Source organism: Salmo salar, chromosome ssa06 (assembly GCF_905237065.1).
Source record: "Salmo salar chromosome ssa06, Ssal_v3.1, whole genome shotgun sequence".
NCBI lineage: Eukaryota > Metazoa > Chordata > Actinopteri > Salmoniformes > Salmonidae > Salmo > Salmo salar.
This window is the reverse complement of record NC_059447.1, coordinates 8,215,013-8,241,633: the sequence shown is the minus strand read 5'-3', so window position 1 is coordinate 8,241,633 and position 26,621 is coordinate 8,215,013. Positions and strand designations below refer to the sequence as shown.

General features: G+C 49.3%; 1 protein-coding gene across 2 annotated transcripts in view; it reads right to left on the bottom strand.

Moving 5' to 3' along the window:
• Positions 1 to 1,001: 1,001 nt before the first annotated feature.
• Positions 1,002 to 26,621, bottom strand: part of LOC106606251 (rho GDP-dissociation inhibitor 2) — an 89,235-nt gene continuing 63,615 nt past the window's right edge. For both annotated transcript variants that reach the window (XM_045719693.1, XM_045719692.1), the window contains exons 4-6: positions 12,757 to 12,833; positions 6,047 to 6,110; positions 1,002 to 5,651 (exon numbers count right to left, since the gene is read on the bottom strand). In XM_045719693.1, coding sequence (XP_045575649.1) covers positions 5,452 to 5,651; positions 6,047 to 6,110; positions 12,757 to 12,833 — 341 coding nt within the window. In that variant the 3' untranslated portion in view covers positions 1,002 to 5,451. The remainder of the gene's footprint in view (positions 5,652 to 6,046; positions 6,111 to 12,756; positions 12,834 to 26,621) is intronic.

Here is a 26,621-nt window from a genome sequence, read left to right as displayed (position 1 = left end):
CATACCAGTTCATATCTGTACTGTCTTCCAACCTGAACACTCTTCATACCAGTTTATATCTGTACTGTCTTCCAACCTGAACACTGTTCATACCAGTTTATATCTGTACTGTCTTCTAACCTGAACACCGTTTATACCAGTTCATATCTGTACTGTCTTCCAACCTGAACACTCTTCATACCAGTTTATATCTGTACTGTCTTTCACTTATTTTATTTGCTGAATAAATACAACCTAATTGAGGAATGTTTTTACTTGTAATGACTTGTGTTCTGTTTAAACCCTGATTTAAACTGAGACTCAGTGATATGAAATGTCAGTGTCTTTATTCATATAAGTAGCTGATTCAGACTGCGCTGTCCTCCAGCCCAGTGGCTCTTCGTGGGATACATTGAATGGAATGGAGTTGAAGTTGTGTTCTCAGAATGCCACAGGATGGCGCCAGAGCAGCATAAATGGTGAGACCTGAGTAATGTACCAGGGGAATACACTACATATACAGCCGTATGTGGACACCCCTTCAAATGAGTGGAATCGGCTATTTCAGCCACACCTGTTGCTGACAGGTGTATAAAATCGAGCAGACAGCCATGCAATCTCCATAGACAAGCATTGGCAGTAGAATGGCCTTACTGAAGAGTTCAGTGACTTTCAACAAGTCAGTTCGTCAAACTTCTGCCCTGCTAGAGCTGCCCCGGTCAACTGTAAGTGCTGTTATTGTGAAGTGGGAAAGTCTAGGAGCAACAACGACTCAGCCGCGATGTGGTAGGCCACACAAGCTCACAGAACGGGACTGCCGAGTGTCTATGGAGATTTCATGGCTGTGTGTTCGAATTTCATGCACATGTCAGCAACGGGTGTGGCTGAAATAGCCAAATCTGCTAATTTGAAGGGGTGTCCACATACATTTGTATATATAGAGTGTACCTTCACCTATCGTCTGCTTATTTGAGTGCCTTATTGGAATGATGTTAAGTCCACATGTTCAGACAGACAGGAAGTGGCTGATTAGATCACCTTTATTAAAAGATACAAGATGCTGGAATACCAACACTTTAGGATGCAGCAGTACTTTACACACAGGCCCAGGCTTGTGCCCAACCAAACTCACATAGAGGGTGTGTCCAAAATGACCCCTTATTCACTATATAGTGCACTACCTTTAACCAGAGCCCTATTCCCTGTATAGTGTACTACATTTAACTACAGCACTATTCCATATATAGTGCACTACTTTAGACCAGAGCCCTATTCCCTATATAGTGCACTACTTTATACTACAGCCCTATTCCCTATATAGTGCACTACCTTTAACCAGAGCCCTGTATAGACTAGACAACACCTAATCATCTGTATACATCTGAATCTAACATTGTGTTTGTCCTGTTAATCACCCGGTGAATGACTCTCTATGGGTCCAGGTCAACACACTATAAAGGGAATAGAATGACTCTCTATGGGTCCAGGTCAACACTCTATAAAGGGAATAGAATGACTCTCTATGGGTCCAGGTTAACACTCTATAAAGGGAATAGAATGACTCTCTATGGGTGCAGGTTAACACTCTATAAAGGGAATAGAAGGACTCTCTATGGGTCCAGGTCAACACTCTATAAAGGGAATAGAAGGACTCTCTATGGGTCCAGGTCAACACTCTATAAAGGGAATAGAATGACTCTCTATGGGTCCAGGTCAACACTCTATAAAGGGAATAGAATGACTCTCTGTGGGTCCAGGTTAACACTCTATAAAGGGAATAGAATGACTCTCTATGGGTCCTGGTCAACACTCTATAAAGGGAATAGAATGACTCTCTATGGGTCCAGGTTAACACTCTATAAAGGGAATAGAATGACTCTCTATGGGTCCAGGTCAACACTCTATAAAGGGAATAGAATGACTCTCTATGGGTCCAGGTTAACACTCTATAAAGGGAATAGAAGGACTCTCTATGGGTCCAGGTTAACACTCTATAAAGGGAATAGAAGGACTCTCTATGGGTCCAGGTCAACACTCTATAAAGGGAATAAGGGGCCATTTGGAACACGTACATAGTAATAATAACAAAGCTATTTTTGATCATAATCCCTGTAAATATCTGCAGTATCCCTGCCAACCTATTTCAAACTGCATATTGGTTTTCTTTTCAAATCACAATGTGACAGTAAAACAGTCTTTAAAGAAAGAAGAGATCTGAGACCATGCAACACTCAACAAGCCCACATTACAGTTACTTCTGGGTTCACCACCATTTTGAATGGCATCATCAAAATCATGATCATTATCATCAACACTTACAACACCATAAGACTTTACACAATAGTGACAAGGACGTTTTGACGTTTTTGGGAAGGACAGAATCGATCAAATCTTGAAGACCTCATCCACTGAGTTACATTACAGGACAAAAGGGTCACGTTATAGATAGAACAGGGTTCTTTTTTGTTTCATTAGTTTGTTACCCGAGTCAGTCGATGCCTTTAGGCCTCATGCTTGGTGTTAAAGGGGGACCGTGACCCTGAGCAACAGATATACACCACACTTCAGCAAACTAACCTCCATGTTGGCACCAAACGCTAACCTGCTGCTCCCAGATCAGTGTCTAACCTGCTGCTCCCAGATCAGTGTCTAACCTCCATGTTGGCACCAAATGCTAACCTGCTGCTCCCAGATTAGTGTCTAACATGCTGCTCCCAGATCAGTGTCTAACCTCCATGCTGGCACCAAACGCTAACCTGCTGCTCCCAGATCAGTGTCTAACCTCCATGTTGGCACCAAATGCTAACCTGCTGCTCCCAGATCAGTGTCTAACCTGCTGCTCCCAGATCAATGTCTAACCTGCTGCTCCCAGATCAGTGTGTGCCATCATTCCATTCATTGTCATGTTTGGCCGCCAAGAAGTGGCAAGGAGTGACATGATGGTACAAACATACTGATACCCAGGCTAACCAATCACCATCATAACGTTGTAATTTACATTCTGACTGGAATAATCATGTCATGATAGTTCGGGTGCTAACATGGCGCCCATTAAGATACTAAACCTCAAACCCAGCTGACCCTCTACTCTACTGTAGAGATATGTCTTAGGGTCACTACCTGCCAGAGAGGTAAAAACACTGTGTAGGCTACTTCCATTGGGCTTTATTCTGTAGCAACTACTACAGAACATATTGTACACATCCCAATCACATTTTCTTCATCATAGCCAGACAACAGGCTTCCTCATGATGTTTACATGATGTTTAATGGAAGATGGTTGATACATGGTGAATGGCTTATCTTTTAAAGAGCAACTCTATCAATATGCAAAAGAAAAGGCAGACATTGGGAAAATGGCATTCAAGCAGCATTGAAAAATAGAGCAAATATAAGGACAAACCTCAGAAAACAACAGTTGTCTGTTGATATGTTACCATGGTAACCCATCTTCCCTGTTAAACACCTCCAGACAGTGTGAAACCATGTTGTTTTACATTAATCCAATAACAGCTCAGGTGTGTCAAGTATAACAGAGACAGAAGGCAACTGAAAGACACAGTAACAGAAATTCAGATGTAAAGAGCAAACTGAGATAGATACATTTCTAGAATTAGAACTTAGAAGATTGTCATTCTAGAACTAGAACTTAGAAGATTGTCATTCTAGATCTAGAACTTAGAAGATTGTCATTCTAGATCTAGAACTTAGAAGATGGTCATTCTAGATCTAGAACTTAGAAGATGGTCATTCTTGAACTAGAACTTAGAAGATGGTCATTCTAGAACTAGAACTTCGAACATGGTCATTCTAGAACTAGACCTTAGAAGATGGTCATTCTAGAACTAGAACTTAGAAGATGGTCATTCTAGTACTAGAACTTAGAAGATGGTCATTCTAGAACTAGAACTTAGAAGATGGTCATTCTAGAACTAGAACTTAGAAGATGGTCATTCTAGAACTAGAACTTAGAAGATGGTTATTCTAGAACTAGAACGTAGAAGATGGTCATTCTAGAACTAGAACTTAGAAGATGGTCATTCTGGAACTAGAACTTAGAAGATGATCATTCTAGAACTAGAACTTAGAAGATGGTCATTCTAGAACTAGAACTTAGAAGATGTCATTCTAGAACTAGAACTTAGAAGATGGTCATTCTAGAACTAGAACATAGAAGATGGTCATTCTAGAACTAGAACTTAGAAGATGGTCATTCTAGAACTAGAACTTAGAAGATGGTCATTCTAGAACTAGAACTTAGAAGATGGTCATTCTAGAACTAGAACTTAGAATATGTAATTCTAGAACTTAGAAGATGGCCATTCTAGATCTAGAACTTAGAAGATGGTCATTCTGGAACTAGAACTTAGAAGATGGTCATTCTGGAACTAGAACTTAGAAGATGGTCATTCTGGAACTAGAACTTAGAAGATGGTCATTCTAGAACTTAGAAGATGGTCATTCTGGAACTAGAACTTAGAAGATGGTCATTCTAGAACTAGAACTTAGAAGATGTCATTCTAGAACTTAGAAGATGTCATTCTAGATGTAGAACTTAGAAGATGGTCATTCTAGATGTAGAACTTAGAAGATGGTAACTTCTTGAGGAGTATGAGACACGCTGTTGTCAAACATTCTAACTGATAACTAACATTACAAAGGGTTGCTCCTTGAAAACTTGTTGAACTGGCAATTTCCAGAATAGAACACTTTAGAATAACCTTCTAGAATGTACCTCTCACACTACGGGGTGTAAATACATCTCCATACTCCAACTTCACTGTATGAGTGAGTCCCACGTGTTTAACTTCATTTGATCCCCTTCAGTTAACACACTGTAGTAGAGAACACCAGATTACATCACAGATAGACAAGTGGATCTCCACCTACAGATCATACCCCTGCCTCCCAAATGGCCCCCTATTCCCAACATAGTGCACTACTTTTCACCAGAGCCCTGTGGGTAGTGCACTGTACAGGGAATAGGGGGCCATTTTGGGATGTAGCCCATGATGTTCGGTTGTCTACTATGATGTATACTGGTTTGGTTTATGACAACATCCTCTCTGTCTCGTTCTAGACTGTGCCTAACCTAACTTCCTGTTTACACCTTTCATACCGGTCTCTGTCTTTTACTATTATACAGGTGGGCCTTGGAAGGAGGGGGGAGAGGAGGGAGAGGGGAAGGATGGAGGGACAGGGGAGAGGAGTTGGGAGGAAGAAAGAGGGAGAGACAGTCCTTCTTAATGAAGAGGGAGAGAAGGAGGGAGAGGGGAGACACAGGGAGAGGGAAGCATGGAGAGAGGGATGAGGTCTCTATTCATCCCAGTCCTTCTTGATGGAGGGAGGGAAGGAGGGATGAAAGTGGGGGAGACAGGGGAGAGAAGGAGTAAGGAAGGAAGGAAGGAAGGAGAAAAGGAGAGGTGGAGACACAGGGAGAGGGAAGGAGGGAGAGAGGAATGAGGCTCCTCTCTATTCGTCCCAGTCCTTCTTGATCCCCAGGTTCCACTCCCAGGAGAGGTGGTCGGTCTTGTCGTCATCGGTGAAGTGGGACTTGATGTGGTAGCTGCCTCTGACAATCATGCCTTTGGGCGCCTCCTCCACCGGGGTTATGAACTCATGCTCCTCCACCCGTGGCCCGTAGCTGCCCACCATGTACACCGCCTTGTCCACTGCATGACACAATATGGACGCTCAGTTGCACACTTGCTAGCCAGGTTTAAGGTGAATGTGGGGGAAACTGTGCCAATTTGTGTCAGTGACAGCACACCAAATGGCGGCTCAGTTGCACCGTTGGTAATCAGGTTTTAAGTGTATGTGGGGGAAACTGACGTCTTGTGTCGATGAAAACACACAAAATGGCAGCTCAGTTGCATCACTGTTAACCCGGAATTAGGTGTATGTGGGGAAACTGTCATGTCTTGTGTCGATGACAACACACAAAATGGCAGCTCAGTTGCACCCTTGCTAGCCAGGGTTTAGGTGTATGTATCAGAAACTGACACGGTCTATGGGTCTAAACAGCACAGCGTATCCACAGCTCGGCACAAAATGGGGTCCTCCTTACCTCTGATTCCTTTCCTGTAGGTCAGATGGACGTACTTCAGCCCAGACACAATATCCCTGTTAACCTGGAGAGGAGAGGAGGGAAGGGGAGGGAACGGGAGAGGAGGAGGGGAGGAGAGTTATCAGGAGCAATAAATAAACAATGTAAATTCATTGGGACTTGAAATCTGTAGTGCATTTAAACACAGTATGAACTTATATGGAGGAGAGGGGGATGGGAGATGAGAGGAGAAGGGAGGGGAGGAGGGAAGAGGAGGGAAGGAGAGGAGAGGAGAGGAAAGGAGAGCTATCTTATATGAATTCTCATGAAGAGTCAACTTTACACAGCTTTGTCCCAAATGACACCCTACTCCCTATTCAGTGCACAACGTTTGACCAGGTCGCTCAGCCCTATATGTCCTGGTCTAAAGTAGTGCCCTTAGCCCTATAGGCCCTGGTCTAAAGTAGTGCCCTTAGCCCTATAGACCCTGGTCTAAAGTAGTGCCCTTAGCCCTATAGGTCCTGGTCTAAAGTAGTGCCCTTAGCCCTATAGGCCCGGGTCTAAAGTAGTGCCCTTAGCCCTATAGGCCCTGGTCTAAAGTAGTGCCCTTAGCCCTATAGGTCCTGGTCTAAAGTAGTGCCCTTAGCCCTATAGGCCCTGGTCTAAAGTAGTGCCCTTAGCCATATAGGCCCTGGTCTAAAGTAGTGCACTATATATGGAATAGGGTGCCATTTGGGACGCACCCAAGTAGGGGTGTGAACATTTCAAATTGGGATCTTTAACTTTAAGAAAAATCCCTAACAGAAAAACAGTTGTTTTGGTGGCCTAGTGATGGAAGTTAGTCCCACTGCATGTTCAGTGGTGCTTCTAAACTATCTCCAGAGAAGGTTTCCTGTTGGCATTTAAAAAGCCATAGTGTACCTTTACAAACAAACAAACAAACAAACATGCCGTAGCCGAGGTGCTTTCAAGGGTAGATAACCGCAGTAGAGAGACATGACTCTCAAGGGTAGATAACTGCAGTAGATAGACATGACTCTCAAGGGTAGATAACTGCAGTAGATAGACATGACTCTCAAGGGTAGATAACCGCAGTAGATAGACATGACTCTCAAGGGTAGATAACCGCAGTAGATAGACATGACTCTCAAGGGTAGATAACCGCAGTAGATAGACATGACTCTCAAGGGTAGATAACCGCAGTAGAGAGACATGACTCTCAAGGGTAGATAACCGCAGTAGAGAGACATGACTCTCAAGGGTAGATAACCGCAGTAGAGAGACATGACTCTCAAGGGTAGATAACCGCAGTAGATAGACATGACTCTCAAGGGTAGATAACTGCAGTAGATAGACATGACTCTCAAGGGTAGATAACTGCAGTAGATAGACATGACTTTCAAGGGTAGATAACTGCAGTAGATAGACATGACTCTCAAGGGTATATAACTGCAGACGACAGAACTTCCTTGCCCGGCCCTAACGGGCATACATACGTAATAGGACCATTATTCTGCATCGTGAATTGAAGTGGAATTTTATTATTTAAAAAATATACGAATTTACGGAGAAAAAAAGTGACACAAAATGGTTGTTTAAACATTAAGCAAAATGGTCCATTTGTCACATCCCTACAACCAAGGCCTACTCTACTATTCCTGCCATCACTGTTCGCCAGCTGCAGTTGCACTCTTCTACCTCCAGGCGTCCTCACTGCAGAGTCTGAGGGAGAGATGGCTGCTTGGTGAGTCTGAGGGAGAGAGGGCTGCTTGGTGAGTCTGAGGGAGAGAGGGCTGCTTGGTGAGTCTGAGGGAGAGAGGGCTGCTTGGTGAGTCTGAGGGAGAGAGGGCTGCTTGGTGAGTCTGAGGGAGAGAGGGCTGCTTGGTGAGTCTGAGGGAGAGAGGGCTGCTTGGTGAGTCTGAGGGAGAGAGGGCTGCTTGTAGTCTGAGGGAGAGAGGGCTGCTTGGTGAGTCTGAGGGAGAGAGGGCTGCTTGGTGAGTCTGAGGGAGAGAGGGCTGCTTGGTGAGTCTGAGGGAGAGAGGGCTGCTTGGTGAGTCTGAGGGAGAGAGGGCTGCTTGGTGAGTCTGAGGGAGAGAGGGCTGCTTGGTGAGTCTGAGGGAGAGAGGGCTGCTTGGTGAGTCTGAGGGAGAGAGGGCCTGTTGAGGAAGTGTCTGAGGGAGAGAGGGCTGCTTGGTGAGTCTGAGGGAGAGAGGGCTGCTTGGTGAGTCTGAGGGAGAGAGGGCTGCTTGGTGAGTCTGAGGGAGAGAGGGCTGCTTGGTGATTCTGAGGGAGGGAGGGCTGCTTGGTGTGTCTGAGGGAGGGGGAGAGAGGGCTGAGGGAGAGGGAGGTGAGGGGAGAAGGAGGTGAGGGGAGGGGGAGAGGGGGCTGCTTGGTGAATACAGTGTCTGTCAGCACGGGATCATTGCCTTTAAAAAGTGCCTTGTCGGCAATGTGCAATAGGTTTGAATCCCAGCCTAGATCAGAGTATCTCAGAGTTTCATGATTCCATAATAATCTTTCATATCAACTATAAATGATATTTCATATCCAAGTAGAACTGGCCACTGAAACTATCCATTAGAATGGGACCTAATCAACATAGCCCATCTTTCTCACTTCTTTTCAACACCACCTACAACGTCTTCAGACTGAACACAGACACAGTCTATTATTTATTTATTTACATTTGGTTGAGCTGTCAACTTATTTGAAATCAACACAAAATGTCATCATGCAATTGGATTTAGGTAAACAATTGGGTAAAAAAACAAATAATAATAATAAAAATCAAAACAGATGTTATTAGTCACATGCGCTGAATACAACAGGTGTAGACCTTACAGGGAAATGCTTACTTACAAGCCCCTAAACAACAATGCAGTTAAAAAAAATATATGTACGAATAAGAATAAGAAATAAAAGTAACAAGTAATTAAAGAGCAGCAGTAAAATAACAATAGCGAGACTATATACAGGGGGGTACCGGTACAGAGTCAATGTGCAGGGCACTGGTTAGTTGGGGTAGTTTGTACATGTAGGTAGAGTTATTAAAGTGACTATGCATAGATGATAACAACAGAGAGTAGCAGCAGTGTAAAAATGGGGGGGGGAATGGGTAGCCATTTCATTACATGTTCAGGAGTCTTATGGCTTGGGGGTAGAAGCTGTTTAGAACCCTCTTGGACCTAGACTTGGTGCTCCGGTACCGCTTGTCGTGTGGTAGCAGAGAGAACAGTCTATGACTAGGGTGGCTGGAGTCTTTGACAATTTTTAGGGCCTTCCTCTGACACCACCTGATATAGAGGTCCTAGATGACAGGGAGCTCGGCCCCAGTGATGTACTGGGCCGTTCACACTACCCTCTGTAGTGCCTTGCGGTCGGAGGCCCAGCAGTTACCATACCAGGCAGTGATACAACCAGTCAGGATGCTCTCGATGGTGCAGGTGTAGAACCTTTTGAGGATCTGAGGACCCATGCCAAATCTTTTCAGTCTCCTGAGGGGGAATAGGTTTTGTCGTGCCCTCTTCACGACTGTCTTGGTGTGTTTGGACCATGATAGTTTGTTGGTGATGTGGACACCAAGGAACTTGAAGCTCTCAACCTGCTCCACTACAGCCCCGTCGATGAGAATGGGGTATGCTCGGTCCTCTTTTTCCTGTAGTTCACAATCATCTCCTTTGCCTTGATCACGTTGAGGGAGAGGTTGTTGTCCTGGCACCACAATGCCAGGTCTCTGACCTCCTCCCTATAGGCTGTCTCGTCGTTGTCGGTGGTCAGGCCTATCACTGTTTTGTCATTGGTATTTTGATGATGGTGTTGGAATCGTGCCTGGCCATGCAGTCGTGGGTGAACAGGGAGTACAGGAGGGGACTAAGCACGCAGCCCTGAGGTACTCCAGTGTTGAGAATCAGCGTGGCAGATGTGTTGCTACCTACCCTCACCACCTGGGGGCGGCCCGTCAGGAAGTCCAGGATCCAGTTGCAGAGGGAGGTGTTTAGTCCCAGGGTCATTGGTGTTCCTTTTGTCCAGGTGGGAAAGGGCAGTGTGGAGTGCAATAGAGATTGCATCATCTGTGGATCTGTTAAGGCCGTATGCAAAGTGGAGTGGGTTTAGGGTTTCTGGGATAATGGTGTTGATGTGAGCCATGACCAGCCTTTTAAAGCACTTCATGGCTACAGACGTGAGTGCTACGGGTCGGTAGTTATTTAGGCAGGTTACCTTAGTGTTCTTGGGCACAGGGACTGTGGTGGTCTGCTTAAAACATGTTGGTATTACAGACTCGGACAGGGAGAGGTTGAAAATGTCGGTGAAGACACTTGCCAATTGGTCAGCACATGCTCGCAGTACACGTCCTGGTAATTCATCTGGCCCTGCGGCCTTGTGAATGTTGACCTGTTTAAAGGTCTTACTCACATCGGCTGAGGAGAGCGTGATCACACAGTTTTCCGGAACCCCCAACACCCTACTAAGCAAACTGGATGTAGTCTACCACAGTGCCATCCGTTTTGTCACCAAAGCCCCACTGGTCATCCCCAAAGCCAACACTTCCTTTGGCCGCCTTTCCTTACAGTTCTCTGCTGCCAATGACTGGAACGAATTGCAAAAATCACTGAAGCTGGAGTCTTATATCTCCCTCTCTAACTTTAAGCATCAGCTGTCAGAGCAGCTTACCGATCACTGTACCTGTACACAGCCAATCTGTAAATAGCACACCCAACTACCTCATCCCCATATTGTTATTTATCTTCTTGCTCTTTTGCACCCCAGTATCTCTACTTGCACATCATCATCTGCACATCTATCACTCCAGTGTTCATTTGCTAAATTGTAATTATTTTTGCCTCTAGGGCCTATTTATTGCCTTATCTCCCTAATCTTCTACATTTGCACACACTGTACATAGATTTTTCTATTGTGTTATTGATTGTACGTACTCCAACGAAAACCTGCTGTTTTCAACTCTCTACAGACAGCAGGAGCGGTAGAGATACTCTCAATGATCGGCTATGAAAAGCCAACTGACATTTACTCCTGAGGTGCTGACTTGTTACACCCTCGACAACTACTGTGATTATTATTATTTGAGCATGCTGGTCATTTATGAACATTTGAACATCTTGGCCTTGTTCTGTTATAATCTCCACCCGGCACAGCCAGAAGAGGACTGGCCACCCCTCATAGCCTGGTTCCTCTCTAGGTTTGTTCCTAGGTTCCTGACTTTCTAGGGAGTTCTTCCTAGCCACCGTGCTTCTACACCTGCATTGCTTGCTGTTTGGGGTTTTAGGCTGGGTTTCTGTACAGCACTTTGAGATATCAGCTGATGTAAGAAGGGCTATATAAATACATTTGATTTGATTTGATTTGTACGTTTGTTTATGTGTAACTCTGTGTTGTTGTTGTTTTTGTCACACTGCTTTGCTTTATCTTGACCAGGTCGCAGTTGTAAATGAGAACTTGTTCTCAACTAGCCTACCTGGTTAAATAAAGGTGAAATAAATCAAATAATAAAAAAAGAGAAGAGAACAGAACAGAACCAAACAGAGCAGAGAAGAACAGAACCAAACAGAGCAGAGAAGAACAGAACCAAACAGAGCAGAGAAGAGCAGAACAGAACCAAACAGAGCAGAGAAGAACAGAACCAAACAGAGCAGAGAAGAACAGAACCAAACAGAGCAGAGAAGAACAGAACCAAACAGAGCAGAGAAGAACAGAACCAAACAGAGCAGAGAAGAGCAGAACAGAACCAAACAGAGCAGAGAAGAACAGAACAGAACCAAACAGAGCAGAACAGAACCAAACAGAGCAGAGAAGAGCAGAACAGAACCAAACAGAGCAGAGAAGAACAGAACCAAACAGAGCCGAGAAGAACAGAACCAAACAGAGCAGAGAAGAGCAGAACAGAACCAAACAGAGCAGAGAAGAAGAGAACAGAACCAAACAGAGCAGAGAAGAACAGAACAGAACCAAACAGAGCCGAGAAGAACAGAACCAAACAGAGCAGAGAAGAAGAGAACAGAACCAAACAGAGCAGAGAAGAGCAGAACAGAACCAAACAGAGCAGAGAAGAAGAGAACAGAACCAAACAGAGCAGAGAAGAACAGAACCAAACAGAGCAGAGAAGAGCAGAACAGAACCAAACAGAGCAGAGAAGAGCAGAACAGAACCAAACAGAGCCGAGAAGAACAGAACCAAACAGAGCAGAGAAGAGCAGAACAGAACCAAACAGAGCAGAGAAGAAGAGAACAGAACCAAACAGAGCAGAGAAGAACAGAACCAAACAGAGCAGAGAAGAACAGAACCAAACAGAGCAGAGAAGAACAGAACCAAACAGAGCAGATGTCTGTTGCCAGTTCGTCTTGTTTTGTCAGGTCTTACCAGCGTGTTTCCTGTTTCTCCTGTTCTCAAGTTTTTGTTTTCTAGTCTTCATGGATCTAACCTGTCTGCCTGCCTTGGCCCTGAGCCTGCCTGCCTGTCCTTGCCCTGAGCCTGTCTGCCTGTCCTGGCCCTGAGCCTGCCTGCCGTTCTGTCCCTGATTGACTCTGCCCTGGATTACGAACCTCTGCCTGCCCTCGACCTGCCCTTTAATCTGTCCCTTTGTTATAATAAATATTCTGACAACCGAACCATCCGACTCCTGTGTCTGCATCTGGAAAATATCCTGAGTCCTGATAGAGATGTTCTCACCTGAAAGTGTATCTTCACTCTGTAGTCCAGGATGAGAAGGTTCTTACCTTGAAGTGTATCTTCACTCTGTAGTCCACTCCTTCCTTCATGGTGAAACTCTTCTTCTTCAGAGCCTCCAGGTCACCTGCAGGTCAACACCATGACAACGTGAGGTCAACAGATGACATTATCACTTTCATTTTCAAACACAACAACCAAACCATGATATACATATTGTTCTGAAGTTCTCTGTGGCTGGTCTCTGACTGTTCCCTGTGGCTGGTCTCTGACTGTTCCCTGTGTCTGGTCTCTGACTGTTCCCTGTGTCTGGTCTCTGACTGTTCCCTGTGTCTGGTCTCTGACTGTTCCCTGTGTCTGGGCTCTGACTGTTCCCTGTGTCTGGGCTCTGACTGTTCCCTGTGTCTGGGCTCTGACTGTCCCTCTGTGCCTGGGCTCTGACTGTCCCTCTGTGCCTGGGCTCTGACTGTCCCTCTGTGCCTGGGCTCTGACTGTCCCTCTGTGCCTGGGCTCTGACTGTCCCTCTGTGCCTGGGCTCTGACTGTCCCTCTGTGCCTGGGCTCTGACTGTCCCTCTGTGCCTGGGCTCTGACTGTCCCTCTGTGCCTGGGCTCTGACTGTCCCTCTGTGCCTGGGCTCTGACTGTCCCTCTGTGTCTGGGCTCTGACTGTCTCTCTGTGTCTGGGCTCTGACTGTCTCTCTGTGCCTGGGCTCTGACTGTCTCTCTGTGCCTGGGCTCTGACTGTCTCTCTGTGTCTGGGCTCTGACTGTCTCTCTGTGTCTGGGCTCTGACTGTCCCTCTGTGTCTGGGCTCTGACTGTCTCTCTGTGTCTGGGCTCTGACTGTCTCTCTGTGCCTGGGCTCTGACTGTCTCTCTGTGTCTGGGCTCTGACTGTCTCTCTGTGTCTGGGCTCTGACTGTTCCCTGTGTTTGGTCTCTGTGTCTGGGCTCTGACTGTTCCTCTGTGCCTGGGCTCTGACTGTCTCTCTGTGTCTGGTCTCTGACTGTTCTCTGTGTCTGGTCTCTGTGTCTGGTCTCTGACTGTCTCTCTGTGTCTGGTCTCTGACTGTTCTCTGTGTCTGGGCTCTGACTGTTCTCTGTGTCTGGTCTCTGACTGTTCTCTGTGTCTGGGCTCTGACTGTTCTCTGTGTCTGGGCTCTGACTGTTCTCTGTGTCTGGTCTCTGACTGTTCTCTGTGTCTGGTCTCTGACTGTTCTCTGTGTCTGGTCTCTGACTGTTCTCTGTGTCTGGGCTCTGACTGTTCTCTGTGTCTGGTCTCTGACTGTTCTCTGTGTCTGGTCTCTGACTGTTCTCTGTGTCTGGTCTCTGACTGTTCTCTGTGTCTGGTCTCTGAGTGTTCTCTGTGTCTGGGCTCTGAGTGTTCTCTGTGTCTGGGCTCTGAGTGTTCTCTGTGTCTGGGCTCTGACTGTTCTCTGTGTCTGGGCTCTGACTGTTCTCTGTGTCTGGTCTCTGACTGTTCCCTGTGTTTGGTCTCTGTGTCTGGTCTCTGACTGTTCTCTGTGTCTGGTCTCTGACTGTTCCCTGTGTTTGGTCTCTGTGTCTGGTCTCTGACTGTTCTCTGTGTCTGGTCTCTGACTGTTCTCTGTGTCTGGTCTCTGACTGTTCTCTGTGTCTGGTCTCTGACTGTTCTCTGTGTCTGGTCTCTGACTGTTCTCTGTGTCTGGTCTCTGACTGTTCCCTGTGTTTGGTCTCTCTGACTGGTCTCTGTCTGGTCTCTGACTGTTCTCTGTGTCTGGTCTCTGTCTGGTCTCTGACTGTTCTCTGTGTCTGGTCTCTCACTGTTCCCTGTGTCTGGTCTCTGACTGTTCCCTGTGTCTGGTCTCTGACTGTTCCCTGTGTCTGGGCTCTGACTGTTCTCTGTGCCTGGTCTCTGACTGTTCTCTGTGTCTGGGCTCTGACTGTTCTCTGTGTCTGGGCTCTGACTGTTCTCTGTGCCTGGTCTCTGACTGTTCTCTGTGTCTGGGCTCTGACTGTTCTCTGTGTCTGGGCTCTGACTGTTCCCTGTGTTTGGTCTCTGTGTCTGGGCTCTGACTGTTCCCTGTGTTTGGTCTCTGTGTCTGGGCTCTGACTGTTCCCTGTGTCTGGTCTCTGACTGTTCTCTGTGTCTGGTCTCTGACTGTTCTCTGTGTTTGGTCTCTGTGTCTGGTCTCTGACTGTTCTCTGTGTCTGGTCTCTGTGTCTGGTCTCTGACTGTTCCCTGTGTCTGGTCTCTGACTGTTCCCTGTGTCTGGGCTCTGACTGTTCCCTGTGTCTGGGCTCTGACTGTTCCCTGTGCCTGGGCTCTGACTGTCCCTCTGTGCCTGGGCTCTGACTGTCCCTCTGTGCCTGGGCTCTGACTGTTCTCTGTGCCTGGGCTCTGACTGTTCTCTGTGCCTGGGCTCTGACTGTCCCTCTGTGCCTGGGCTCTGACTGTTCTCTGTGCCTGGGCTCTGACTGTTCCTCTGTGTCTGGGCTCTGACTGTTCTCTGTGTCTGGGCTCTGACTGTTCTCTGTGTCTGGGCTCTGACTGTTCTCTGTGTCTGGGCTCTGACTGTTCTCTGTGTCTGGGCTCTGACTGTTCTCTGTGTCTGGGCTCTGACTGTTCTCTGTGTCTGGGCTCTGACTGTTCTCTGTGTCTGGGCTCTGACTGTTCTCTGTGTCTGGGCTCTGACTGTTCTCTGTGTCTGGGCTCTGACTGTTCTCTGTGTCTGGGCTCTGACTGTTCTCTGTGTCTGGGCTCTGACTGTTCTCTGTGTCTGGGCTCTGACTGTTCTCTGTGTCTGGGCTCTGACTGTTCTCTGTGTCTGGGCTCTGACTGTTCTCTGTGTCTGGGCTCTGACTGTTCTCTGTGTCTGGGCTCTGACTGTTCTCTGTGTCTGGGCTCTGACTGTTCTCTGTGTCTGGGCTCTGACTGTTCTCTGTGTCTGGGCTCTGACTGTTCTCTGTGTCTGGGCTCTGACTGTTCTCTGTGTCTGGGCTCTGACTGTTCTCTGTGTCTGGGCTCTGACTGTTCTCTGTGTCTGGGCTCTGACTGTTCTCTGTGTCTGGGCTCTGACTGTTCTCTGTGTCTGGGCTCTGACTGTTCTCTGTGTCTGGTCTCTGACTGTTCTCTGTGTCTGGGCTCTGACTGTTCTCTGTGTCTGGGCTCTGACTGTTCTCTGTGCCTGGTCTCTGACTGTTCTCTGTGCCTGGTCTCTGACTGTTCTCTGTGCCTGGTCTCTGACTGTTCTCTGTGCCTGGGCTCTGAGTGTTCTCTGTGTCTGGGCTCTGAGTGTTCTCTGTGTCTGGGCTCTGAGTGTTCTCTGTGCCTGGGCTCTGACTGTTCTCTGTGCCTGGGCTCTGACTGTTCTCTGTGTCTGGGCTCTGACTGTTCTCTGTGTCTGGGCTCTGACTGTTCCCTGTGTTTGGTCTCTGTGTCTGGGCTCTGACTGTTCCCTGTGTCTGGGCTCTGACTGTTCCCTGTGTCTGGTCTCTGACTGTTCTCTGTGTCTGGTCTCTGACTGTTCTCTGTGTCTGGTCTCTGTGTCTGGTCTCTGACTGTTCTCTGTGTCTGGTCTCTGACTGTTCTCTGTGTCTGGTCTCTGACTGTTCTCTGTGTCTGGTCTCTGACTGTTCTCTGTGTCTGGTCTCTGACTGTTCTCTGTGTCTGGTCTCTGACTGTTCTCTGTGTCTGGTCTCTGACTGTTCTCTGTGTCTGGTCTCTGACTGTTCTCTGTGTCTGGTCTCTGACTGTTCCCTGTGTCTGGTCTCTGACTGTTCCCTGTGTCTGGTCTCTGACTGTTCTCTGTGTCTGGTCTCTGACTGTTCTCTGTGTCTGGTCTCTGACTGTTCCCTGTGTTTGGTCTCTGTGTCTGGTCTCTGACTGTTCTCTGTGTCTGGTCTCTGTGTCTGGTCTCTGACTGTTCTCTGTGTCTGGGCTCTGACTGTTCTCTGTGTCTGGGCTCTGACTGTTCCCTGTGTTTGGTCTCTGTGTCTGGGCTCTGACTGTTCCCTGTGTCTGGGCTCTGACTGTTCCCTGTGTCTGGTCTCTGACTGTTCTCTGTGTCTGGTCTCTGACTGTTCTCTGTGTCTGGTCTCTGACTGTTCTCTGTGTCTGGTCTCTGACTGTTCTCTGTGTCTGGTCTCTGACTGTTCTCTGTGTCTGGTCTCTGACTGTTCCCTGTGTCTGGTCTCTGACTGTTCCCTGTGTCTGGTCTCTGACTGTTCTCTGTGTCTGGTCTCTGACTGTTCTCTGTGTCTGGTCTCTGACTGTTCTCTGTGTCTGGGCTCTGACTGTTCTCTGTGTCTGGGCTCTGAGTGTTCTCTGTGTCTGGGCTCTGAGTGTTCTCTGTGTCTGGGCTCTGACTGTTCTCTGTGTCTGGGCTCTGACTGTTCTCTGTGTCTGGTCTCTGACTGTTCCCTGTGTTTGGTCTCTGTGTCTGGTCTCTGACTGTTCTCTGTGTCTGGTCTCTGACTGTTCTCTGTGTCTGGTCTCTGACTGTTCTCTGTGTCTGGGCTCTGACTGTTCTCTGTGTCTGGTCTCTGACTGTTCTCTGTGTTTGGTCTCTGTGTCTGGTCTCTGACTGTTCTCTGTGTCTGGTCTCTGACTGTTCTCTGTGTTTGGTCTCTGTGTCTGGTCTCTGACTGTTCTCTGTGTCTGGTCTCTGACTGTTCTCTGTGTCTGGTCTCTGTGTCTGGTCTCTGACTGTTCTCTGTGTCTGGTCTCTGACTGTTCTCTGTGTCTGGTCTCTGACTGTTCTCTGTGTCTGGGCTCTGAGTGTTCTCTGTGTCTGGGCCCTGACTGTTCTCTGTGTCTGGGCTCTGACTGTTCTCTGTGTCTGGTCTCTGACTGTTCCCTGTGTTTGGTCTCTGTGTCTGGTCTCTGACTGTTCTCTGTGGCTGGTCTGTGACTGTTCCCTGTGTCTGGTCTCTGACTGTTCCCTGTGTCTGGTCTCTGACTGTTCCCTGTGTCTGGTCTCTGACTGTTCCCTGTGTCTGGTCTCTGACTGTTCCCTGTGTCTGGTCTCTGACTGTTCCCTGTGTCTGGTCTCTGACTGTTCCCTGTGTCTGGTCTCTGACTGTTCCCTGTGTTTGGTCTCTGTGTCTGGTCTCTGACTGTTCTCTGTGCCTGGGCTCTGACTGTTCTCTGTGCCTGGGCTCTGACTGTTCTCTGTGCCTGGGCTCTGACTGTTCTCTGTGCCTGGGCTCTGACTGTTCTCTGTGTCTGGGCTCTGACTGTTCTCTGTGTCTGGGCTCTGACTGTTCTCTGTGTCTGGGCTCTGACTGTTCTCTGTGTCTGGGCTCTGACTGTTCCCTGTGTCTGGTCTCTGACTGTTCCCTGTGTCTGGTCTCTGACTGTTCCCTGTGTTTGGTCTCTCTGACTGGTCTCTGTCTGGTCTCTGACTGTTCTCTGTGTCTGGTCTCTGTCTGGTCTCTGACTGTTCTCTGTGTCTGGTCTCTGACTGTTCCCTGTGTTTGGTCTCTGACTGTTCCCTGTGTCTGGTCTCTGACTGTTCCCTGTGTCTGGTCTCTGACTGTTCCCTGTGTCTGGTCTGTGACTGTTCCCTGTGTCTGGTCTCTGACTGTTCCCTGTGTCTGGGCTCTGACTGTTCCCTGTGTCTGGGCTCTGACTGTTCTCTGTGTCTGGGCTCTGACTGTTCCCTGTGTCTGGGCTCTGACTGTTCTCTGTGTCTGGGCTCTGACTGTTCTCTGTGTCTGGTCTCTGTGTCTGGTCTCTGACTGTTCTCTGTGTCTGGTCTCTGACTGTTCTCTGTGTCTGGTCTCTGACTGTTCCCTGTGTCTGGTCTCTGACTGTTCTCTGTGTCTGGTCTCTGACTGTTCTCTGTGTCTGGTCTCTGACTGTTCTCTGTGTCTGGTCTCTGACTGTTCCCTGTGTCTGGTCTCTGACTGTTCTCTGTGTCTGGGCTCTGAGTGTTCTCTGTGTCTGGGCTCTGAGTGTTCTCTGTGTCTGGGCTCTGAGTGTTCTCTGTGTCTGGGCTCTGAGTGTTCTCTGTGTCTGGGCTCTGACTGTTCTCTGTGTCTGGGCTCTGACTGTTCTCTGTGTCTGGTCTCTGACTGTTCCCTGTGTTTGGTCTCTGTGTCTGGTCTCTGACTGTTCTCTGTGTCTGGTCTCTGACTGTTCCCTGTGTTTGGTCTCTCTGACTGGTCTCTGTCTGTTCTCTGTGTCTGGTCTCTGACTGTTCTCTGTGTCTGGTCTCTGACTGTTCTCTGTGTCTGGGCTCTGAGTGTTCCCTGTGTTTGGTCTCTGACTGTTCCCTGTGTCTGGTCTCTGACTGTTCCCTGTGTCTGGTCTCTGACTGTTCCCTGTGTCTGGTCTCTGACTGTTCCCTGTGTCTGGTCTCTGACTGTTCCCTGTGTCTGGTCTCTGACTGTTCCCTGTGCCTGGTCTCTGACTGTTCCCTGTGCCTGGGCTCTGACTGTTCCCTGTGTCTGGGCTCTGACTGTTCCCTGTGTCTGGGCTCTGACTGTTCTCTGTGTCTGGGCTCTGACTGTTCCCTGTGTCTGGTCTCTGACTGTTCCCTGTGTCTGGTCTCTGACTGTTCTCTGTGTCTGGTCTCTGACTGTTCTCTGTGTCTGGTCTCTGACTGTTCTCTGTGTCTGGGCTCTGAGTGTTCTCTGTGTCTTGGCTCTGAGTGTTCTCTGTGCCTGGGCTCTGACTGTTCCCTGTGTCTGGGCTCTGACTGTTCCCTGTGTCTGGTCTCTGACTGTTCCCTGTGTCTGGTCTCTGACTGTTCTCTGTGTCTGGTCTCTGACTGTTCTCTGTGTCTGGTCTCTGACTGGTCTCTGTGTCTGGTCTCTGACTGTTCTCTGTGTCTGGTCTCTGTGTCTGGTCTCTGACTGTTCTCTGTGTCTGGTCTCTGACTGTTCTCTGTGTCTGGTCTCTGACTGTTCTCTGTGTCTGGTCTCTGACTGTTCTCTGTGTCTGGGCTCTGACTGTTCTCTGTGTCTGGGCTCTGACTGTTCTCTGTGTCTGGGCTCTGACTGTTCTCTGTGTCTGGGCTCTGACTGTTCTCTGTGTCTGGTCTCTGACTGTTCCCTGTGTTTGGTCTCTGTGTCTGGTCTCTGACTGTTCTCTGTGGCTGGTCTGTGACTGTTCCCTGTGTCTGGTCTCTGACTGTTCCCTGTGTCTGGTCTCTGACTGTTCCCTGTGTCTGGTCTCTGACTGTTCCCTGTGTCTGGTCTCTGACTGTTCCCTGTGTCTGGTCTCTGACTGTTCCCTGTGTTTGGTCTCTGTGCCTGGGCTCTGACTGTTCTCTGTGCCTGGGCTCTGACTGTTCTCTGTGCCTGGGCTCTGACTGTTCTCTGTGCCTGGGCTCTGACTGTTCTCTGTGCCTGGGCTCTGACTGTTCTCTGTGTCTGGGCTCTGACTGTTCTCTGTGTCTGGGCTCTGACTGTTCTCTGTGTCTGGGCTCTGACTGTTCCCTGTGTCTGGGCTCTGACTGTTCTCTGTGTCTGGTCTCTGACTGTTCTCTGTGTCTGGTCTCTGACTGTTCCCTGTGTTTGGTCTCTGTGTCTGGTCTCTGACTGTTCTCTGTGTCTGGTCTCTGTCTGGTCTCTGACTGTTCTCTGTGTCTGGTCTCTGACTGTTCCCTGTGTTTGGTCTCTGACTGTTCCCTGTGTCTGGTCTCTGACTGTTCCCTGTGTCTGGTCTCTGACTGTTCCCTGTGTCTGGTCTCTGACTGTTCCCTGTGTCTGGTCTCTGACTGTTCCCTGTGTCTGGTCTCTGACTGTTCCCTGTGGCTGGTCTCTGACTGTTCCCTGTGTCTGGTCTCTGACTGTTCCCTGTGTCTGGTCTCTGACTGTTCCCTGTGTCTGGTCTCTGACTGTTCCCTGTGTCTGGGCTCTGACTGTTCTCTGTGTCTGGGCCCTGACTGTTCTCTGTGTCTGGGCCCTGACTGTTCTCTGTGTTTGGTCTCTGTGTCTGGTCTCTGACTGTTCTCTGTGGCTGGTCTCTGACTGTTCTCTGTGGCTGGTCTCTGACTGTTCCCTGTGTCTGGTCTCTGACTGTTCCCTGTGTCTGGTCTCTGACTGTTCCCTGTGTCTGGTCTCTGACTGTTCCCTGTGTTTGGTCTCTGTGTCTGGTCTCTGACTGTTCTCTGTGTCTGGGCTCTGACTGTTCTCTGTGTCTGGGCTCTGACTGTTCTCTGTGTCTGGGCTCTGACTGTTCTCTGTGTCTGGGCTCTGACTGTTCTCTGTGTCTGGGCTCTGACTGTTCTCTGTGTCTGGGCTCTGACTGTTCTCTGTGTCTGGGCTCTGACTGTTCTCTGTGTCTGGGCTCTGACTGTTCTCTGTGTCTGGGCTCTGACTGTTCTCTGTGTCTGGGCTCTGACTGTTCTCTGTGTCTGGGCTCTGACTGTTCTCTGTGTCTGGGCTCTGACTGTTCTCTGTGTCTGGGCTCTGACTGTTCTCTGTGTCTGGGCTCTGACTGTTCTCTGTGTCTGGGCTCTGACTGTTCTCTGTGTCTGGGCTCTGACTGTTCTCTGTGTCTGGGCTCTGACTGTTCTCTGTGTCTGGGCTCTGACTGTTCTCTGTGTCTGGGCTCTGACTGTTCTCTGTGTCTGGGCTCTGACTGTTCTCTGTGTCTGGGCTCTGACTGTTCTCTGTGTCTGGGCTCTGACTGTTCTCTGTGTCTGGGCTCTGACTGTTCTCTGTGTCTGGTCTCTGACTGTTCTCTGTGTCTGGTCTCTGACTGTTCTCTGTGTCTGGTCTCTGACTGTTCTCTGTGTCTGGTCTCTGACTGTTCCCTGTGTCTGGTCTCTGACTGTTCTCTGTGTCTGGGCTCTGACTGTTCTCTGTGTCTGGGCTCTGACTGTTCTCTGTGCCTGGTCTCTGACTGTTCTCTGTGCCTGGGCTCTGACTGTTCTCTGTGTCTGGGCTCTGACTGTTCTCTGTGTCTGGGCTCTGACTGTTCCCTGTGTTTGGTCTCTGTGTCTGGGCTCTGACTGTTCCCTGTGTCTGGGCTCTGACTGTTCCCTGTGTCTGGTCTCTGACTGTTCTCTGTGTCTGGTCTCTGACTGTTCTCTGTGTCTGGTCTCTGTGTCTGGTCTCTGACTGTTCTCTGTGTCTGGTCTCTGACTGTTCTCTGTGTCTGGTCTCTGACTGTTCTCTGTGTCTGGTCTCTGACTGTTCTCTGTGTCTGGTCTCTGACTGTTCTCTGTGTCTGGTCTCTGACTGTTCTCTGTGTCTGGTCTCTGAGTGTTCTCTGTGTCTGGTCTCTGAGTGTTCTCTGTGTCTGGGCTCTGACTGTTCTCTGTGTCTGGGCTCTGAGTGTTCTCTGTGTCTGGGCTCTGACTGTTCTCTGTGTCTGGGCTCTGACTGTTCTCTGTGTCTGGTCTCTGACTGTTCTCTGTGTCTGGTCTCTGACTGTTCTCTGTGTCTGGTCTCTGACTGTTCTCTGTGTCTGGTCTCTGACTGTTCTCTGTGTCTGGGCTCTGACTGTTCTCTGTGTCTGGTCTCTGACTGTTCCCTGTGTTTGGTCTCTGTGTCTGGTCTCTGACTGTTCTCTGTGTCTGGTCTCTGACTGTTCCCTGTGTTTGGTCTCTGTGTCTGGTCTCTGACTGTTCTCTGTGTCTGGTCTCTGACTGTTCTCTGTGTCTGGTCTCTGACTGTTCCCTGTGTTTGGTCTCTGACTGTTCCCTGTGTTTGGTCTCTCTGACTGTTCTCTGTGTCTGGTCTCTGTCTGGTCTTTGACTGTTCTCTGTGTCTGGTCTCTGACTGTTCCCTGTGTCTGGTCTCTGACTGTTCCCTGTGTCTGGTCTCTGACTGTTCCCTGTGTCTGGTCTCTGACTGTTCCCTGTGTCTGGTCTCTGACTGTTCTCTGTGTCTGGGCTCTGACTGTTCTCTGTGTCTGGGCTCTGACTGTTCTCTGTGCCTGGGCTCTGACTGTTCTCTGTGCCTGGTCTCTGACTGTTCTCTGTGCCTGGTCTCTGACTGTTCTCTGTGCCTGGTCTCTGACTGTTCTCTGTGTCTGGGCTCTGACTGTTCTCTGTGTCTGGGCTCTGACTGTTCTCTGTGTCTGGGCTCTGACTGTTCTCTGTGTCTGGTCTCTGACTGTTCTCTGTGTCTGGGCTCTGACTGTTCTCTGTGTCTGGGCTCTGACTGTTCCCTGTGTTTGGTCTCTGTGTCTGGGCTCTGACTGTTCCCTGTGTCTGGTCTCTGACTGTTCTCTGTGTCTGGTCTCTGACTGTTCTCTGTGTCTGGTCTCTGACTGTTCTCTGTGTCTGGTCTCTGACTGTTCTCTGTGTCTGGTCTCTGAGTGTTCTCTGTGTCTGGTCTCTTAGTGTTCTCTGTGTCTGGGCCCTGACTGTTCTCTGTGTCTGGGCTCTGACTGTTCTCTGTGTCTGGTCTCTGACTGTTCTCTGTGTCTGGTCTCTCTGACTGGTTTATGTCTGGTCTCTGACTGTTCTCTGTGTCTGGTCTCTGTCTGGTCTCTGACTGTTCTCTGTGTCTGGTCTCTGACTGTTCCCTGTGTCTGGTCTCTGACTGTTCCCTGTGTCTGGTCTCTGACTGTTCTCTGTGTCTGGGCTCTGACTGTTCTCTGTGTCTGGGCTCTGACTGTTCTCTGTGTCTGGGCTCTGACTGTTCTCTGTGTCTGGTCTCTGACTGTTCCCTGTGTTTGGTCTCTGTGTCTGGTCTCTGACTGTTCTCTGTGTCTGGTCTCTGACTGTTCCCTGTGTTTGGTCTCTCTGACTGGTCTCTGTCTGTTCTCTGTGTCTGGTCTCTGACTGTTCTCTGTGTCTGGTCTCTGACTGTTCTCTGTGTCTGGGCTCTGACTGTTCCCTGTGTTTGGTCTCTGACTGTTCCCTGTGTCTGGTCTCTGACTGTTCCCTGTGTCTGGTCTCTGACTGTTCCCTGTGTCTGGTCTCTGACTGTTCCCTGTGTCTGGTCTCTGACTGTTCCCTGTGTCTGGTCTCTGACTGTTCCCTGTGTCTGGTCTCTGACTGTTCCCTGTGTCTGGTCTCTGACTGTTCCCTGTGTCTGGTCTCTGACTGTTCCCTGTGTTTGGTCTCTGACTGTTCCCTGTGTTTGGTCTCTGACTGTTCCCTGTGTTTGGTCTCTGACTGTTCTCTGTGGCTGGTCTGTGACTGTTCCCTGTGTCTGGTCTCAGACTGTTCCCTGTGTCTGGTCTCTGACTGTTCCCTGTGTCTGGTCTCTGACTGTTCCCTGTGTCTGGTCTCTGACTGTTCCCTGTGTCTGGTCTCTGACTGTTCCCTGTGTCTGGGCTCTGACTGTTCCCTGTGTCTGGGCTCTGACTGTTCTCTGTGTCTGGGCTCTGACTGTTCTCTGTGTCTGGGCTCTGACTGTTCCCTGTGTTTGGTCTCTGTGTCTGGGCTCTGACTGTTCCCTGTGTCTGGTCTCTGACTGTTCTCTGTGTCTGGTCTCTGACTGTTCTCTGTGTCTGGTCTCTGACTGTTCTCTGTGTCTGGGCTCTGAGTGTTCTCTGTGTCTGGGCTCTGAGTGTACTCTGTGCCTGGGCTCTGACTGTTCTCTGTGTCTGGTCTCTGACTGTTCTCTGTGTCTGGTCTCTGACTGTTCTCTGTGTCTGTTCTCTGTGTCTGGTCTCTGACTGTTCTCTGTGTCTGGTCTCTGACTGTTCTCTGTGTCTGGTCTCTGACTGTTCTCTGTGTCTGGGCTCTGAGTGTTCTCTGTGTCTGGGCTCTGACTGTTCTCTGTGTCTGGGCTCTGACTGTTCTCTGTGTCTGGTCTCTGACTGTTCCCTGTGTTTGGTCTCTGTGTCTGGTCTCTGACTGTTCTCTGTGGCTGGTCTGTGACTGTTCCCTGTGTCTGGTCTCTGACTGTTCCCTGTGTCTGGTCTCTGACTGTTCCCTGTGTCTGGTCTCTGACTGTTCCCTGTGTCTGGTCTCTGACTGTTCCCTGTGTTTGGTCTCTGTGTCTGGTCTCTGACTGTTCTCTGTGCCTGGGCTCTGACTGTTCTCTGTGTCTGGGCTCTGACTGTTCTCTGTGTCTGGGCTCTGACTGTTCTCTGTGTCTGGGCTCTGACTGTTCTCTGTGTCTGGGCTCTGACTGTTCCCTGTGTCTGGTCTCTGACTGTTCTCTGTGTCTGGTCTCTGACTGTTCCCTGTGTTTGGTCTCTCTGACTGGTCTCTGTCTGGTCTCTGACTGTTCTCTGTGTCTGGTCTCTGTCTGGTCTCTGACTGTTCTCTGTGTCTGGTCTCTGACTGTTCCCTGTGTCTGGTCTCTGACTGTTCCCTGTGTCTGGTCTCTGACTGTTCCCTGTGTCTGGTCTCTGACTGTTCCCTGTGTCTGGTCTCTGACTGTTCCCTGTGTCTGGTCTCTGACTGTTCCCTGTGTCTGGTCTCTGACTGTTCCCTGTGTCTGGTCTCTGACTGTTCCCTGTGTCTGGTCTCTGACTGTTCCCTGTGTCTGGGCTCTGACTGTTCCCTGTGTCTGGGCTCTGACTGTTCCCTGTGTCTGGGCTCTGACTGTTCTCTGTGTCTGGTCTCTGACTGTTCCCTGTGTCTGGTCTCTGACTGTTCTCTGTGTCTGGTCTCTGACTGTTCTCTGTGTCTGGTCTCTGTGTCTGGTCTCTGACTGTTCTCTGTGTCTGGTCTCTGACTGTTCTCTGTGTCTGGTCTCTGACTGTTCTCTGTGTCTGGTCTCTGACTGTTCTCTGTGTCTGGTCTCTGACTGTTCTCTGTGTCTGGTCTCTGACTGTTCTCTGTGTCTGGTCTCTGACTGTTCTCTGTGTCTAGTCTCTGACTGTTCTCTGTGTCTGGGCTCTGAGTGTTCTCTGTGTCTGGGCTCTGAGTGTTCTCTGTGTCTGGGCCCTGACTGTTCTCTGTGTCTGGGCTCTGACTGTTCTCTGTGTCTGGTCTCTGACTGTTCCCTGTGTTTGGTCTCTGTGTCTGGTCTCTGACTGTTCTCTGTGTCTGGTCTCTGACTGTTCCCTGTGTTTGGTCTCTCTGACTGGTCTCTGTCTGTTCTCTTTGTCTGGTCTCTGACTGTTCTCTGTGTCTGGGCTCTGAGTGTTCTCTGTGTCTGGGCTCTGAGTGTTCCCTGTGTTTGGTCTCTGACTGTTCCCTGTGTTTGGTCTCTGACTGTTCCCTGTGTCTGGTCTCTGACTGTTCCCTGTGTCTGGTCTCTGACTGTTCCCTGTGTCTGGTCTCTGACTGTTCCCTGTGCCTGGTCTCTGACTGTTCCCTGTGCCTGGTCTCTGACTGTTCCCTGTGCCTGGGCTCTGACAGTTCCCTGTGTCTGGGCTCTGACTGTTCCCTGTGTCTGGGCTCTGACTGTTCTCTGTGTCTGGGCTCTGACTGTTCCCTGTGTTTGGTCTCTGTGTCTGGGCTCTGACTGTTCCCTGTGTCTGGTCTCTGACTGTTCCCTGTGTCTGGTCTCTGACTGTTCTCTGTGTCTGGTCTCTGACTGTTCTCTGTGTCTGGTCTCTGACTGTTCTCTGTGTCTGGGCTCTGAGTGTTCTCTGTGTCTTGGCTCTGACTGTTCCCTGTGCCTGGGCTCTGACTGTTCCCTGTGTCTGGGCTCTGACTGTTCCCTGTGTCTGGTCTCTGACTGTTCTCTGTGTCTGGTCTCTGACTGTTCTCTGTGTCTGGTCTCTGACTGTTCTCTGTGTCTGGTCTCTGTGTCTGGTCTCTGACTGTTCTCTGTGTCTGGTCTCTGACTGTTCTCTGTGTCTGGTCTCTGACTGTTCTCTGTGTCTGGTCTCTGACTGTTCTCTGTGTCTGGGCTCTGACTGTTCTCTGTGTCTGGGCTCTGAGTGTTCTCTGTGTCTGGGCTCTGACTGTTCTCTGTGTCTGGGCTCTGACTGTTCTCTGTGTCTGGGCTCTGACTGTTCTCTGTGTCTGGTCTCTGACTGTTCCCTGTGTTTGGTCTCTGTGTCTGGTCTCTGACTGTTCTCTGTGGCTGGTCTGTGACTGTTCCCTGTGTCTGGTCTCTGACTG